This window comes from Parasteatoda tepidariorum, chromosome X2 (assembly GCF_043381705.1).
Source record: "Parasteatoda tepidariorum isolate YZ-2023 chromosome X2, CAS_Ptep_4.0, whole genome shotgun sequence".
Classification (NCBI taxonomy): domain Eukaryota; kingdom Metazoa; phylum Arthropoda; class Arachnida; order Araneae; family Theridiidae; genus Parasteatoda; species Parasteatoda tepidariorum.
The window spans coordinates 5,657,669-5,676,450 of NC_092215.1; the positions used below are offsets into that span (position 1 = coordinate 5,657,669).

The following is an 18,782-nucleotide window of genomic DNA, read 5'->3' on the forward strand; positions in this document are numbered from 1 at the left end:
AAAGGGTGAGGTTAAGCAAGAAAATTTATGTTCCTATAACTGATTCAGCATGTAATTCATCCTTTTGAAAAAAAAGGGGGAAATAAGAAAAAAGGTTCTGATTAATTTTCATGTGAGACGTTTTGGATTACACTTTTTGAATAAAAGAATGCTGGTTGCAAACAGTTACTTAATTGTACTACAATTTATAATTTCAGTTTTTTTTATTTATTTAATTTCATTATTATTTTTCCCATTTTTCTTTATTGAAAGCTGCAGCAATACTCATCTTGTTGAAGTGTTTTTTTTTTTTTTTAAACTAATAGAATATAATCTTTTGGGGACACTTTTTATTTTCGCATTCCGGGGTGAATAACAAGCAAATAATAAGAAATGTAATAAATAATATTGATATATTTTTGTGGCCAATCTTTTTTAGTTTCTACTTGATGAGTGGTGACCACTAACATTAATACATTTTCGTTACGAAGTCTTAATGAATACCTTGAAAGAGTTGTCACTACACTGCTTAATTGCATGATTTTTGTCAAAACCTATTTTGCGAAATATTTCCGAAAAAAGTGCAAAACTACTGGTTTTGTTAAAAAGATTTTTAGCAATTTTTGTAATTATTATCTGCAGTGGAAACCGATGTTACTCATGTTCATTGTCTCATTACGCAATAAAGAATTGCAATTATTATAAGAAGTTAGTTATAATTTTAGTAAAACCGAAATTAAGATAATTTATTTAAGAGGAAAGTTGTTGTATACAAATTTTAAAATTAATAAAAGCATTAAGAGAAAAAAAATTCATGAAACAGCATGAGTATTATAAAAGAAAAAATAAGTTATACTAAGAATTCATCACGAACATAATTGAAAAATGAAATTCAATAAAAGTATTCAAAAACAAATTTTAACAGCGTGAACAATTATATTTTTATAAATTTAAGTTAAATAAAAGAAAGAAAACTTACTTTAAATGTATCTGCTATTTTATTTTATTTTTTCTTGCATCCTTTTTAAATTTCCGCTGATGACTTATGGTTTGATGAAGGTATATTAAAATGTTGAGTGAGTGTTACGTCAATCATCGTTGACTAATGCTAAACTTTCTGTTCAGGCCATGATTAGATTTAGAGGTTGGGCAGCTCCAAAGAGCAGGGCACATCGACCAGAGGTGTATTCTACCCAAACCTTAAATCATGATTAACTAGAAAGCTTTATGGCTGAAATAAAATTCAGCAAACACCTGACAGGAATATCTTTCAATTCCTAGGCCTTAATGCAATATTGCCTTAAATGCTCAAATCTTTGGGCAGAATAGACCTCACAATCACAAAATATATATCGTGAAGTCTCTTCCTCAAGATGACAAGCTCGACAAAGAGAATCAAATTCAATACCCATTATGTGTAGGTGTCTCCCAAGGTTACAGTGTCAAATGTGAAGACCAATGATCTTCCTCAAAAAGGAGGAACATATAAACTTTAGAACTCATTTACTCAAATCCACTAAAATTTCAGTTAGCTGGTTATTCCACTAAGTTCTTCGGTTAGTGTTGTCATTTTAATGTCAATGTCATACAATAATTATTTCATGTAAGTACAGTAGTAAAAAATCAGATAAGTATTTAGCTGAAAAGTTTTTCATGTCTCATGACTCTAAGTATATTTTAATGCAGAGTTGAACTGGCTTGTTTAAACCAATGAGATTTAAAACAAATGATTTGCTAAAAAAATCTTTTTAACATGAATTTTTTTATATAAATATTTTTTTAATTTAGAAAAGATAAATTTTCACATAATTTTGAGTTTAATACTGAAGTGAATTTGCATCACTTTAAACAAATATAAATATGTTATTTTAAAATGTTCAGAAATCATTGCGTTCCTGAAAAAAATATCAGTGAAAAATAAATGTGAGCAAGTTTTATGTTAAGTCATAATGTCTCTAAAAATGCTTGACCACTACTCTGTTTAGTATTTAAAATTAGTTAAATAAAGTAATAATTGAAAGAGTTTAGAATTACACAGCACTATTGGACAGCAACTTTTAAACTGGCTATGTCAGATTTGCATTAAAATATGTTTTAATAACTAAGTTTGACTAAATAATTCATACTTATTAGATTTCTTTTTTATACCTTTATATATTTTTAATTTAATTATTTTAATCAGCTTCCATGGTTGTGAAAATTGTTTTATTATTTGAGGATTGCGGCTGGTTAGCATCTCAATTTTGTCTTTTAAATTATGCATAGTTTAAAATGCTTTATTTTATGTGGATTGAGTATTTGGGATAATTAAAATGTATTTAAATTTGTTAAAATTGTTGTGTATCTTAAAAATGATTTATTTTCTGTATGTGAAGTTTTTTAGTTTGATTTTAAGCAGTATGACATGATAGTGACCCAAAAAAATTTCTGTGCCTGGGGGCCCTGCCTGCTGCTAAGACGCATCTGAAATACTTCATATTATAAAATAATATTATTTTGACTTTAATTGCTCATTAAATTCAAATTCAGTGTTTCATTTTTAGAACATTGATGTGTTAATGGTTATGATAACCAGTTTCTTGGAACAAAACATTCTCTTTTTGTTTCCCTTAAAACAAGAGCAAAACTATGCACCCTTGCAAAAATCAGTTTTTACTGATCTTGTATAATTCTGAAAATACGAAACCTTTTTTTCTTTCTACTATCAATTCTTACACCATTTTTCTCCTCCCCTATCAATTGTTCCATTCCGTCTTTTTTCCCCCCACAGGCAATGGATGTTTCAATTTGATTTTGACACAGCTATGACATAAAAATGTCAACTTGTTAAAGTGGTTGCGTTTATTCGGTAGTGATCGCTTATTCATATTTTTTAGAAATTACAAAGGGGTATCATTGAGTTGATGCATATGTTAAATTCGATATGGTAAATAAAAATAGATATTTAACAAAAAATTTCTTATGTTTTTTTTAAGAAGATAAGCATTCTTATAATCAAACTCTTTTAACAAGAACAAAGTGAATAAAGATTAAATCCTGAAATACTGCATTTTCATCTTGAATCGTTCATTTGTTGCATGTATATTTATTTTAAGAAATATATTTTTTAATTTAGTTGTTGAAAAGAAATATATTTTATAGGTCCTCATCATATAGAAATGGGTGCCCAGTGGATTCATGGCCAAAAAAACAATATTATTTATAATATTGCAAAATCAAAAGATCTCGTTGATGAAAATGCTCCCAGTTATATAAAGACAATTGAAGACTGTGGATTTTTACCTGAAGAAACTAAGAAAATTGTTCATTTGTTAATTGAATATCTGTATGAAAAAATGGAATCTATTGATGATGAAACAAAAGTTAATGTTCTTAATCATATGAAAGAGCAATTTAATAAATTTAAAATAGCACATCAATCTTATACTGATACTTTAGAAGCAGTTTTTGACTGGTTTTGTAAATTTCAATGTGAATTAAATGGTTGTTGTAGTTTGGAAGTCTTGTCTAAGACATCTTTGTGTGCTTATAAGGAATGTGACGGTCATCAGACCGTTGAACTTCAGCAAGGATATCAAAGCATTTTAGATGTATTTCTCCAAAATATCCCGCAGAATTGGATTTTAAAAAATAGCCATGTTACTAAAATTGATTGGTCAGGTGATGAAGGTGTTATGGTATTTTGTGAAAATGGAAAAGAATACTTAGCTCATCATGTTGTTGTAACTGTTCCTTTAGGTTATTTGAAAGAATATTCCCAATCACTATTTTATCCCAGCCTTAGTGAAAAGAAACTAAATGTGATATCTTGTTTGGGGTTTGGAGTGGTGAACAAGGTTTTCTTGAACTTTGAAATACCCTTTTGGGATGAATGTACTGTGATAAATGTATTGTGGGATAAAAAGTTGAAAGAATATTTTAATAACTCAACACAAGTAAGTGATTTTATTTATTGTATTTTTAAAGCTAAAGTAAGCTGGGACAAATTCTAACAAATTATCTTTGTGACATAAATATAAGGTTTTCTCTCGTTACAATCTTTCAAGCCATAACACTTTTTAATTGCATTATACAATACCCACTTTAGGCAATGTTAATTTTAATTTGGTAAAAAAAAAAAAAAAATTGGATAAAGGATTCTCTGAGTTGAAAGGTATTTCTCTCTACTTTTGAAGGGGGGAGGATTATTTGTACTGTGATTAAAATATTTTCTTAACATGTAGAGTTAGCTTTCTAACTGTGTGATACAAAACTTATTTTGTAAAATAATTTTTAAAAGTAAACATAACGCATTTGCTGTTAAGTAATAATTTCAACATGATTAAGTTACTTACCATTTTCAATATTGTTACATAATTGAGAATAATATGAATAAAGGATGATACAAGAAATTCTATAAGTAAATACCTTTAAATGATGAAAGGATTTATAGGTAGATATTTATTAGTTAAGCAACCTTAACAATTTTCTGGCCATAGGGATGTGCTGACAACTTTAAAAAATGGTTTTTAACCAATTTATATGTTACATTGAGAAATAAAACAGTTTTATTTGTTATATCCATAAGTTGCTTATATATGAAGCATTTTGGTTCAAAAATTATGAATTTTCTTTTTCAAGATTGGTCTACAACTGAACAGATGATGGATATCATTAACCAATGAAATATAAAAACTTGTTCTTCGAATAAGTTTTTAACAGTTTTTCCTAAATTTCTTAATTTACACAATTTTTTTGTTTTGTTTATGAAACTTAATTTAACAGACAGAGAAATTTTTTTCTTTAAACCTAATTCAATTTCAATGAAATAATTCAAAATGAAATACAAATTAGTTTCATAGATGTTATGAACCCTTAACAATCTGGAAATATTTCAAGTTTGGTATATTTCCAGATTAGGTAATTTTAGAAGAAATTTTTTTTAAATCTTCAACTTAGAAGTTATTTTTCAAAAAGGAAACATTATTTTCCAAATAGAAAAATATATTTTCCTCTTAAATTAAAGTGAGGGGGTGAAAAATGTACTTCGCTCCTTCTGAAATCTAGACATTCACAAAAATAAAGTCAAGTAAAATTTGTATTCTTTTTTCAGACGGAGTGCATAGCATTTTTACAGAGTGCTTTAAACGGAGTGCATAGTGTTTTTTAAAGGTGTTTATTTCCGTTTTTTAAAAGCCCTTAAAGTTGCTTTTTTCATTGGATAATCTAAGTAAATTAGTAGTATTAATACAAGTAAAATTAGTATTCTTTTTTCAACTTTTAACAGAGTGCATAGCATTTTTAAAAAGTGCTTATAGGTGCTTATTTCTGTTTTTTAAAACCCCTTAAAATTGCTTCTTTCATTGGATGTTTTTAAAAAGTTCTTAATTTTCCCTTTTCCAAAAAGAGATTTTTTGCTTCACCGGTTTCTGCCACGAATTATGCAAAAAAGGTGGTTTTCGTGATGTTTCCTTTCAACACTTCCATTCAACAATTGACGTACCTTAAGAAAGCGCCAATTATTTTACATGTTTGATGAAGTACTTGCAAGTCCGCACGTGCTTACATTGAGCTGGATTCGGTTGGAAGGGTTCTTGAACTCTTATAAGCAACTCGGTTGCATTTTGCAAGAGATTCCTGATTTCAGGCTTCATTTTTCACCCTTTGAAATCGAATTAAAAAAATATTTCTCGAATTTTTGCTGGTTATGGGGACCAACTAAACGTTCCCAAAAATTTTCCCTAATAGCAAAATAAAATTTTATTTCTCTTGTTAATTTCATGTCTGGTGAAGTACCATTGTATTCGGCACTTGCAAGCCAATGGCCTTGCACTATTCTATTTATAGATCAATACCATAATCTTTGAACTTGACTTGGGGATCATTCACTAATTATGTCTTTTTATGTGGAGAGCAGTCAACAATTACAAAGCTTCATCACTTCAAAATGTCTCTCTTTTATTCATTAAATTTAATAAAGAAAAGAATTAGTTGATGTTTTTAAACATATAATCTTTTACCTAAGGGACCGTCGACTAGTTGCTTAAAAAGTTTAGATTTTTTATTGCACTTTATTACTTATAAAATTTTCAGGGCTCTTAATTTATTTTATGAAACAAACTCAATAATATTTTAAGGCAAGATTTTTTAAAAAAGTGTGAAGTGAGGGGTTTATATTTTAAAATTTAGCAAATGCATTAAAAAATCGTATATTAATTTGGATGTCTCATTCCAAAAAACTTCAATTCATCTCTTGATGATTTGATTTAAAAATAATTTAAATAAAAATTCAATTATCAGATTTATTAAATATAAATGTGGAGGCTATATAATAATTTACTTCTGACAAAAATATTTAGCTTCAATACTAATTGTATTTAGACTCCAAAACTATTGAATTTTTTTTTAATAGTTTTATTAATGAAATGCTGAACAAAGTAACAAATTTTAATAAAAATTTAATAGGAACCATTCACTAATTTATGTTAGTAATATGAGTTTATTAAGTTTTCTTTGCTTCATTTTTTAAATATCTTTATAAATTCAGTATGATCAATAATGTTAATCTTGTTAATGCTTTGTTGAATATTCTTATATAAATAACTTTTATTTAAATCTAAAAAATAGACCCGATAACTTTTCAAATTATAGTTTAACTAATTATAATTTTGAATTATAATCATTCATTTTTATGTTATCAAATAAAGTAATTATTAATTCACAAAATTTAATTTCAAATCAATATTGAATATATTTAAAATTCTTCTTAAATTGTTTTATGGTGGTTAATATAATCAAGAAAAGAGTTGCCTCTCTGAAATTAGCTATTTTTTCTTAATCATGTTAAGTTTTTGATAACGTTTTTGCATTTTGTTTATACCGGTATAGGACAAAATAATAGGAACACCTGTGAAAAAATTAAAGTATTTTATTAATAAGGAGTTGGGCCACCCTTGGCCTGAATGACAGCCTGCATTCGACGTGGGATTGACAAATAAAGGTCTTGAACAAAGTTTATCGGAATTTGCAGCCATTCCTCTTGCAGAACCGTCTCGAGTTCAGAGAGTGGAGGAGGAAATTGAGATCAAGGGACTGAGCACACCACGTTAGATGTTCCACTTCATTATTATGCTCATTTAACCATTGCTTGAACTCAGTGAGACATTTGAACAGAGGCATTGTCATCTTGGAACACAGGACGTTCTCCTGGAGAGAGTATGAAGCATAGGGTGGAGATGATCTGTGAGAATTCTTTGGTAATGGTCACCTTTGACCACCCCCTTCAGGACAACGAGAGGCCCCAATTCACGGGTAGATATAGCTCCTCACACCATTACAGAACCACTTCCATGTTTCACGGTTGGAACCAGGCAGTCAACATGAAATACTTCTGCCGTTGTTCGCCACACGAACACACGTCCGATGGTCTGGAATAGTCGAAAGGAGGATTCATCAGACCAGATGATTTGTTCCCATTCAAGGCTGATTGTGCTCTGGAAAAAATCCGGATTTCCGGATTTTTTGCTAACCATGATCCGGAAGTTTCCGGATATCGAAGGTTCAGACATTTCAAAAAATAATTGATTACAAAAGTTTCCGGAAATCAAATTTTCAAAGGTTAATTTTTCATTCAAAGGTTTTAAAGGTTTCAATTTTCAAATCTTAAAAAACACAGTTTATATAATTTGTAAGGGAGAGCCGGATACTTTATAAGCTTATATGCAAGATTAATATTCATTTTTTATCAGTAAATAGTTATTATAATCATAAACTCAAGAAAGAAAGACATGTTTCTAAATTTCAATTACTTCTCCAAGTCCACATAGGTATGTGTAAATGGTATAGGTATGTGTAAAGTTTTAAATATATTTTAAGTAAACTTAGAAATATTGAGAAAAAGGAAAAAACCTTGTTTAAATTTTTATCGATTGAAACTTTTTTCTTTTTTACGCAAGAAATTTTCCGGAATTTTGACTTGAGCTCACAATCACCCCTGCCCATTGCAGTTGTGTCCATTATAGGTGGTCTTGGCACCACTGTAGTCTCTTTAAAGCATTCCGCACTGAAACTAACGGTTTCAGAATAGCTACTCGGCCATGAATGTTAGCAGCATGCAACTCCCGTTGAATAGTTGTCATGGATGTTCTGAAGGTGGTATTCATCTCGGACGTTATCACCGGCAGTGTTGTCTTGCGTTTTCGAGTGACTACCCTCTTTAACACCCATCTATCACGGTCCGACAACTTCGACTTCCTGCCGCTGTTGTGCTTTGTAGAAGACACCTTACCCAACTTTTTGTATGCCGACAGAGTCCTTGAAAGACCCACCAGGTTCGCTGTACTGGACAAGGACGCTGCTGCAACGCGAACTCCAATTATCATGCCTCTTTTAAGTTCAGAGAGGTCGGACATAATCTCGCATTGCAAGGAACAGATTTTCCTCATGCAACACACACTGCCAAATGCTAGACAGATACAGACCTGCCAACTTTTAATCCCTTCCATTATCATTTTTCCCAGTGGTATTAAAATGGAATTAAAATTTCAATTTTAAGTAAAAAAAAATACGTTGTATTCAAAAATAATTAAGCTGACAGCAATGATAGTAACGCATATTAATATATGTGCTTAATTTTTTTAAGAATAGTGGTGATCAAAATCATTTAAAAATTAAGTTTATAAAAGAAAAAATAGTTTATATTTACTACCATTTTAAATATGAAAATAAAATTTTACGCCAAATGTGTAAAAGTTGGCAGGTATGCAGATACCTTTGATACCTTTCCTTTCATCACCACTAGGTGGCACACTCTTGCGACATGTGTCCGCCGTTTATTGGGGGGTCGAAGGACGACTCCATACTTTCACAGGTGTTCCTATTATTTTGTCCTATATATATACAGTATAGGACCCGAAATCCGGCACTCACGGGACCGATGAAATTCCGTATTTCGGAATTTGCCGAATATCAGACCTCTTCCGGAAATTCTAATATGGCGCCCATATATTACAATAATTCAAATATGCTGATAATTTCAGAAAAACCAATACATTTAGCTAAGTTCCCAATTGTAGATTATGATGGGGTGAATTTAAAACTGTCCCATCTTAAGAAATTTCATTAATTAAAATAATAATCTATATAATATAATCAAGGAGAAATAATCTAAAGAAATAATTCAAGATGAAATAATATGAATCCTCCGAAAAAGAAATAATCGTTATTTCTTCAGTGCAAGGTTATTGTTCTCATTTTTTCTTTACATAACATTTTGTTTTAACAAAAGACGCTCACCTCGCAAAAAAGAAAAAAGAAAGAAAGCTAACAAGAAACTGCAAAAAAAAAAAAAAAAAATTATGCTACTTAACATGCTGGTTCCNTAACAATGAATAACTACAAAAAAGAAGCAAACCACTAATAAGGATTAAAAAAAAAAAAACAAGTTAACAATTAACAAACAAAAGTTACAGTTAATAATAAATGAATCGAATAAAAAAAAGCAAAAGAGATAGAATGATAGAATCCATTTTGTACACCACATGGTAGTTTCAATGTCAACAGGGTGTGGCTAATTTATGGTCAAACAGGAGGGGGAAATATGGGAACAAACCAGTAAAGCACTTCACAGCTGTCAAGATTGATTGATCAGTTTCTCCCAACTTGTATTTCTTTATTTTGTTCATTGGAAATGCAGATGTTTTTACTTTCACTTTATTTTAAACTGCTTCAGGAACAGATGTTTTGTTTGACACAGATTTATTTATTTTTTCATGCTTTTTTTTTATTTTTAAACGATAAAATATAGTTACTTACTTCAAGAGAAAAAATTCCAAATAAAAAGAGAATATGACTGATTTTTTTTCTCATATCAAAAAAAATTTCTTAAAAAAAATTTAGGTAGGATTAAGTACCGAATTTCGGGGTCCTGCCGGATTTTGGGATGCCAGATTAGGGGCCCCTTACTGTATATATATATATATAATAAATAAATAAATACACGAAAGCACGAAGAAAGTTAAGAAAAACAATAAGTTTCANTTTCGGGTCCTGCCGGATTTTGGGATGCCAGATTAGGGGTCCCTTACTGTATATATATATATATAATAAATAAATAAATACACGAAAGCACGAAGAAAGTTAAGAAAAACAATAAGTTTCATTTATTGCTCTTAAGCTGCAAGTAAACAGAACCCGTTAGATAAGCTCAAAATGAAGAATGAAACAAAGAAAAATTGAAGACATATGAAAAAAGGGGGAAATAATAAGTAAAAAATATAACAAACAACAGTTTAAAAAAAAAAAAAGGGAATATTTGAGTGCTCCTCACACTATTGTATTAATATATTTTGCTTTGGCTTTATTGATACAATATCAGAAAGCACTCTGTTTTACGGATATAATCGTGTGGGCTGATGAAAAGATTATATCTTTTTTTTCCGGCTTTTTTTCCGGTTTTTTAATTAAGTGCNAGTGAAGACACGCCAGAGAAAGGGAGAAAATGTTTGCAAAGTATATAACTGAATATATATATATATATATATATATGAATAACTTTCTATAATACGAAGAAAAAGGTTTTATTAGTGCACAGACCCTAATTATGATTTTCTTTATAGTGCTTAAAAGGCATTTAAAGGCTTTTGTTGAAAAATTTGGCTACTACACATCCTGTTTAAGCTATTTTTCAAAATAGAAAACTTTATTTTCCTCTGAAATTTAGAGGGAATTATGAGGGAGAATAATGTGCTTCGCCCCTTCTGAAACTATGATATTCACTACAATAAAGTAAAAAACAATTGGTAATTTCAGGAAAAGAATCTTTTTTTTTTCTCCCTTGACAAAAACTTCTTTTTATTTTCAAATATTTTTTTTACATCTGACAACTTTTAATGTGACTTAAAAAAAAAAAAAAAAATTAAATACCAAAATACAATATAGCAAAGTAACTTAATGAAATTCTTTTGTAATAAAAATTGTCTTTATTATACTTAAATAAAACTAAGAATATTTTTTTAGTTTGCCTACTCTTTTTAAAAGTAGTCTGATATATGTAATCTGGAAAAAAATTTTCCACTAGGGAAACATCGTTTGTTAAGCAATAAACAATAAAATAGCTATTTCTATTAGAGCTGTATGATAAAATAACTATTTATGAGCCTATTTGAATGTAATTTTTGACAATAATTATTAGAAAACATGAAAATAAGATATTTTAGATTAATCAAGGTACCAAATGCTGTAATAAGTACCAAATTAATTGCAATAAAATTTGGGGGAGGTAACGTCTTAACTGCAGTTTACTCTAATCCAATATTTTAAATTCACCTTTATTTTAAAGTTCATTTAAACTTTAAATAAATGCATTAATTATTTACTTAAATAATATACATGTGTGACAAATAATAATCTGAAAGCTTGCACTAATATTTCCTATTTTACTAATTAAAATTTTATTAGGTTAATGTAACAATAGATAAAAGTTTCGAGTTTCTTCAAGTTTTGAAAGGCATTATTCAAATATTTTAATGAATGGTCTTTCCTATAATGTTAAAAACTAATTTTCTTTCAGACTGGTGAATGGATTAAAGATATCAATAGATTTGCTTACACTCTTCATCATCCGAACATGTTGTGTGCTTGGGTTGTTGGTAAAGGTGCTGTTTCTGTAGAGTATTTATCAGATGAAAAAGTTATAGAAGATTGTTTGTTTCTTTTAGAGTACATTTTCGAAAGAGAATTGTCCTCACCATCAAATATTTTAAGGTAACTCTTTCTAAATTTTAAGTAGTTTTTTTTTTTTTTTTGGTATGCTAACCAATAGTTTTTGTGACATTTAGGTGCAATGGCACCTAATTATTTTTTCTTAGTTGCCAAAACGGTTTAGCTAGGCATAATTTTAAACTTATATTTTTAAATACAGTGTTTTCCTTTTTTTATCATGGTAGTAAAAAACCTTTTTCTAAATATGATTGTTTTGAAAATGCATACATAAAAACATAAGCTTATATATTTTTTAAATATATCCACTACGCTTAAATCAGGACTGGATGTTCAAAAAATAAAATTGAAGGAAAATTTAGTGAAGGTGATTTGGAGTAATTTACTCTCTATACTACTATTTGTATAGACATGGATGTCTATACAAAAATATATTTAAAGCATGCTTGCAAATAATTTTAGTCAATAAAAATTTAAATACATATACCATAAAATACTTTGTTTTCAACTAAATAAATCTGGTAAATCTTATTCCTTTTCAATCGTTAGTAGTTAGTGGAGAGGTCTAAGAAGAAAACTCTTAACTTTCAATTGCAGGCATGAAATAGTTTTTATCTAAAGGTCAAGAGCATTATATTGCAACCACTAAACATACTAAATGCTTGTCAAATTTATCATTAAAAGCATTTAGGTTTTTAAATCCAAGTGAAAGGCAGAAATAAAGTTGTAGATATTTAGTTACAGCTGCTAAAATGATGTCTTTTAATGTTCCTGAAGTTATTTCCTGGAAGGAAATTGCTTCAATTGAGAAAAGTGACCTTGGTGCAAATATAAAGATTTATACTTGTTGACATAAATATATTTCCAAAAAAAAGAAAAAAAAGAAAGACGTTCTAGGGATTATCAATTTTCATATGTTGGGAAAATTATCAGAGCAGCTCTCACTCTATTGCATGAAGAATAAAAAGCAGAGGTTTTCAGTTTCAAACTATGATTTAAGGGAATATAAGACAGCAATGACAGATATCTAAAAGCAGTTTTAACCATAAAATATGTTTTAAAAGAGTATTTTTAACTTTTCTTATTTTGTGCCATTGAGTGATAAATTTTAATAAACTGATTAAATGTAGATAAAAAGCTAATAAAATCTGTGATCTACATGGAAGAATGTAAAAATGAAAGATACTGGAAGAGAGAAATAAAAGAGAGGCAAAAAAAAAAGAAAAAAAAAAAAACCCAAGAGAAAGAGCTAGAAAAGAAATTACAAGAGAAATAAAGAAATTAAACTCCTATAGAGTTAAAAAGTATTAATTTAAAGTTTTTTTTTTAATGAGAGTCACCTTTTTTAATAAATTAATCACATTTTTCACCCTTTTTGATGTTTTAACTTGCTCCTTGGTGTTTTAATTTAAACTATTTCAATATATATTGTTATTTCCTGATATTTTTCATAAAATTCAGAAGTGGCAACTACATCAGTATTTATAAAATCTCATTTTCACACCGAATAAGTACAATTTTAAATATGATAAGCACAATTTATTACTTTTCTTAAGTAATAGAATTGTGAAGAAATCTTTCTTTTAACAACCTTTCTCTCTTTAAAATTAAATTCTTAATTAAAAAGAAAATTCTTTTATTTATGGGTATGATTATTTTGAAATTAAAAGTTTTTATTGCTATAATTATTTTTTCTTTATTTAACAATCATTATTTATTATCAAAAAATGTTTTTTATTTGTATATAAGTTATCACAAACAAAATGTTCGGACCTGCTAAATAAATAGAAGATACCTAATGAAAGAGGTCAAAATGAAAAACCTCTAATACTATTGGTGATAAAAGAATGCAGTAAACCATAACCATACATTGGTAGAGAAAGCTGAGAGAATTCCATACGTAATTTTCAAATTCAGTTTCATAAGATACAAATAGATTGTTACAAACAGTTTCATACGTTACAGATGATAGAGTACTGTTTTTTAGATGCTGATTGAAATTGGGTACTTTCGCTTGTTACCTTCTGTGAACAATATGTGTTTAGCTAAATGTTATTTTGAATTGTATTTAATGTGTATTTTGAAATTCTTTTTAGGTCATCCTGGTCTAAGGATCCTTACACACTTGGCTCTTATTCATATGTTTCCACGAACTGTGACAGTAAAAATATATCGCACAAAGATATTGCTGATCCTGAATATTCTCATGGGGTTTGTTTTATGTTCTTTGAATTATATCTGTAGATTAGATGCAAAGACATGTCACAAAAATGTAATTTTTGAGGAGAGGAGACTTTTTTCAACTTAATTTTAACATTGTTCAGCTAATCACAGAAGGTTTTCTATTACTAATTACACCAGTATGTATATATATATATATATATATATAATTATGTTGGGACATAGATAGAGTGAAAAGTTTAATTCACGGGCATGGTATCAACTGAAATTTAAAAACAAATGGACCTGGTGTCCTTTATCTCGGACATACAGATCTGTGTTTCCAATTGAAAAAAAAAAAATCATATATGAATAAAGCTAAACAATATGAAAAAAGCAGAAATAATGGCACGTAAAGACAAACTTTAGTTTTTTTTACTAATAATGAAGTACTTTTTTGTATGTCAAAATGCATAATTTAAGAGGGAAACAATGAGATAGAGAAAAAAAATAATATAGGAAAGCAATAAAGATAATGGAATAAGCTTAAATAAGATAACTAAACAAAAGTTGAAAGATAAGAAGTGTGGTATGGTAAGAAGTCCAGGCATTACATAATATAAAAATTAAGAAAAAAAATTATTTCCAATCATTTAAAACAACAGGATAGTAGAAAAGTAGTTTAACTAAATTATAAGAGTCTTTTTAAAAAATGAAATGAATCCCGAAAATCCAGATCAATAGAAAAAAAACAGCATTGAATGATATTAGAAGATGAAAACTCTTACTTATGATTACCGTAAAATACCGATAAAGCGCCCCAACTCGATAAAGCGCCCCCCTGTAGTTTCACATCTATGCAGATTGCCAATCAGTACCCAAAACTGGCCCATCATAAGTGAAAACTGGCCCATCATAAGAGAAGAAGAAATAATCAGAATCCTATGAAGAAGAAATAATCGTTTCTTCTTTGGAGCGAGATCATAGTTCTCGTTTTTTCTTTTAGATAACATTTTGTTTTAACAAAAGACGCTTACCTCGCAAGAAAAAAAAAAAGCTTTTTAAACTAAATGCTAACAAACTAACAATGAATAGCAACAAAAAACAAGCTAAAAATTAATAACGATAAAAAAAGAAAAAAAGCAAGCAAGCAACAATTAACAAGAAAAAATAAAAAGCGGCAAAATAAAAAAAATTAATGAATCGAATAAAAAATCGCAAAAGGGATAAATTCATTTTATTGTCCATGTGGTAGTTTCAATGTCAACTGGGTGTGGCCAATTTATGGTCAAACAGAGGAGGGAAATTCGGGGGCAGTAAAGCACAGCTGTCAAGATTGATTGATCAGTTTTTTCCAACTTCCATTTCTTTATTTTGTTCATTGGAAATGCGGGTGTTTTTACTTCTCACTTTATTTTAAACTGCTTTAGAAACAGATGTTTCCTTTGATACAGATTTATTATTATTTTTTTCTTCAGGCTTCGTTTTTATTTTTAAAAGATAAAATAAAGTAAGTTACTTCAACAGAATAAAATTCAAAATAAAAAGAATATAGCTGATTTTTTTTGTCTTAACAATATAAATTTCTTAAAAGAAAAAACGAAAAAGATTAGAAGTCAAGGTCACCTTGATTGGAATGTACACTCACTGATAAGAATGTGAGAAAAATTTAGGGTGTGGTGGGAGAGTTGAATGTAAAAGATTGAGCAGAAAAGAAAGACGGTGCTTAGAATTTTCTTGAGTACCGTTTATCGGCCCCCCTCTATATCACGCCGATTTTCGTCAAAATTAAGGGGGGCGCTTTATCGGTATTTTACGTTAGTATTCCAGCAATGTTAAGTGAGGGAAAATTGTTTTATCTCTTGATTTTGAACTTATGTTTCACCTTCTTAAAGTGAAAGTTTAAAGGTGCATTTAATTTTTCCGAAATGTGCAAGCCCACATTGAAAAAAAAATTGGTAAATACTCTAATTAATCACTTTATTGCACCAAGCCCTTAAAAGCAACTATTATTTTCCAGCCACTAATCAAAACTTTTGTTGGAACATGTAATTATTGAAAGACATGTGTACCTTGTGTTTTTCATACATTTATATTTTTTGATAAATTGTTATAGATTTTTGATAGATATTTATTACTTTTAGTCATCAACAATAAAGGGATAGGAAAAAAAAAGAGCATAGTGGTGGTGGGGTTATGGGAATCTAAAATGTTGACTTGTGTTCGACGTGAACTTCAATTAAGTATAATTTTCTTAATTCTTTCATTAACATGTTTTTGAAATTGCTAGTATTGTTAAAAAATTTCTATTTACTAATTTTACTGGATTCTCTCTTTTTTAAAAAAATTATTGTCAGTGTGTTTTGCAGTTCCAATTTTTATGTTACTTTATAAAATTTTTATTTGATTGATTATACAACATTCAACCTTATAATCATTTATTTATTTTTGTGATTTTATGTATTTTATTCTTAATATTTATTGAATACGATTTCTTTGTCATTAGTCTCTTTTTGCTTTTATTTATTAAAAAAAATTAAATTAAATAATATTTTCCCTAATAAAATTATTTATTATTTGACAAAAAGTATAAAATATTTATATTGCACTTTTTTTTGACTATTTTATTCCTAAATATATTCTATAAGTTAAATAATCTTATATTTAGTGCACTTAAAATTGCCCTGATTTTAAATTGGTGTCCTAATTTTCTTATTTGATAATTATTATATTCTCTTATCAGAACCAAAGCTGCCAATTTCTCCAACAAAACTTTTACTCGGTACTTGTACAAAATTATCTGTAAGTCAAGCATTACTAAAGATGTTTCCTATTAAGTTTTTATTGTTATTGTTGTTATTTTTTTGAAAAGCCAAACAGCCCACCTTATACTTGTTTATTTTATTTTTTATTAAAAAAAAAGTCCTTCACAAAACTCCAAATTTTAAAAGAAGATCCATCTCTAAATAAAAGCTCCAAGAAAAAACCTTTTTACAAAATTCCTTTAGACTAATTCACTTTTCTATTTCAAAAGCATTTCTTCATTTTATTTTTTAGTATTTAAAAGTTTTTATATTTCCATGATATGTATATTTCATAAAAATAGGACCTTTGTTTTTGAAAGAGATATTTTTCACAAGGCTCTAAACTATTTTTCTTATAATTTCAAAAAAGAAACCCTGGCACAAAATCCCATTTTTTTTTAATCCTACCCCCAGTCTCGGCCAATTGGCTTTATGCCGTCCAATATAAATGCAAAAGTTCAAAATTTAAGTATTTCCAGTGTCAACATCTTTTAATTTGGAGCATTCCCACACAGAAGGCATAATTCAAAAGATATCATACTGATTCTATTAAAATAGTGCTAGAAATAATAATAACCTGTCATCCTTGATAAATCAGGAGGAATCCTATTTTGATTTATAGTTCTCAAGGGTAAGGGAGACTAGTGGTGAGGCCAAAACAAGTCTGACTTTACAATCCATTTTACATACAAATTGCACACAACATGATGCAAACCATTAGAGAACAAACAGTACTTATTTTCATTAAATAATCAAAAAGAAGAGAAAAAAAACAGAAAGTTTTAAGAGAAAAAGGAGCCAGAAATGATATTTTCTTTGTTAGGGCATGAAACTTAATAAACAAGCTATTTTGTTTATTGTGGACTCAATTTCAACTCCTTGAGACAGAAGAAATAATGGTTGTTGTGTTTTGATGCTAATATTGCTTTCAAAGATCAATTAACCTAACTAAAGTACATTAACTACAGTAGCCTTCCTTTAAAACTTAGTTTCCCAACCTTTTTTGGTTCATCAACTTTACAAGACAAAAAATTTTCTATGCCCCCAAAGGGAATTTTTTTAAAAAAAAATCTTTTTATTTTTATTGTTGAACATTTTCATAAGATATTCTCGAATCAGAAGGCTAATTTACTAAAGGTTTTCGATTTACAAATGTATTACTATTAAGAATTATTTTTGAAAATTTTCATGTGAAGCTGTTTGTATAGTTTAAAATTCAATACATCACCATAAAATTGAATAATCAATTATTTTGAAGTTACTTTGTAAAATCAGTTATAATACTTCGCATATTTTATGCAATTGTTTGAAAAATGGTGTTATATGTTAAAATTTTAGTGATTTTGGACTGTAATGAGGTAGCCTGAAATCTATCAATGTTCTATCACCAGTAAATCTAGTTCTGAAACAAACACATTTCAAATTTATTAAAGAGTTTTGCATTTTAAAAAATAACTATTATAAATCTAAAGTTCTTTTGAGAAAAATATGCAAGGGAAGTCTATATACCTTTAGTTTCTCAAAAAATAAATTAGATTTTTTTCTTTGATAATAAATTCTTATTTGAATATGTCAAACAATTTTCGAGCTTTTAGGGGAAATAGAGACTGATGTTTATGGGGTAGCCGAGTGAACACAGTTTCTAGTTTTAAAAAACAAATAATGTCACACGGCTCTTCAACTTAAGTGTACACTACAGAATCTTCTTGCTAATTTTAGGATAAAGGATTTTGGTGCAAGTTGTCCAATAATTATTTCTAACGAAATCAGTACTTGTTTGTGGCCCTGGCTAGATCTCGGGGGTTTAAATAAAGAAAAGCTTAAAGCCAATTATTTTTATTAATAACAAATAGCACATGCAAAAACATAAATTTGAATAATTATGAGAAGGAGGGGAAAAAAGGTCCATTCTGTCCAAAGTCTGAGCATCTACTGCCTGTCCAGGTGGCGCTGTGGTTGCTACATTTTTAATCTTTACATTTAAAAGCTTCAATAGACAACAAAAAAATTTAAGGATATCAAGCAATGTAAAAGTGTTTTTTTTTCGTACTAAAATGTATTAATACTTTTTTTATTTTATTGCTGTATTAATTACTACTTTAATGAAATGTAATAAATGCTGAGTTAAAATACTTATAACTG

General features: G+C 28.4%; 1 protein-coding gene across 2 annotated transcripts in view; it reads left to right on the forward strand.

The window, feature by feature from the left end:
* LOC107453502 (peroxisomal N(1)-acetyl-spermine/spermidine oxidase) overlaps nucleotides 1–18,782 on the forward strand; it is a gene marked incomplete in the record, with an annotated part of 59,871 nt that overhangs the window by 6,609 nt on the left and 34,480 nt on the right. For both annotated transcript variants that reach the window (XM_043045263.2, XM_071188372.1), the window contains 3 exon segments: nucleotides 3,121–3,914; nucleotides 11,528–11,721; nucleotides 13,773–13,887. In XM_043045263.2, the coding sequence (XP_042901197.1) occupies nucleotides 3,121–3,914; nucleotides 11,528–11,721; nucleotides 13,773–13,887 (1,103 nt within the window).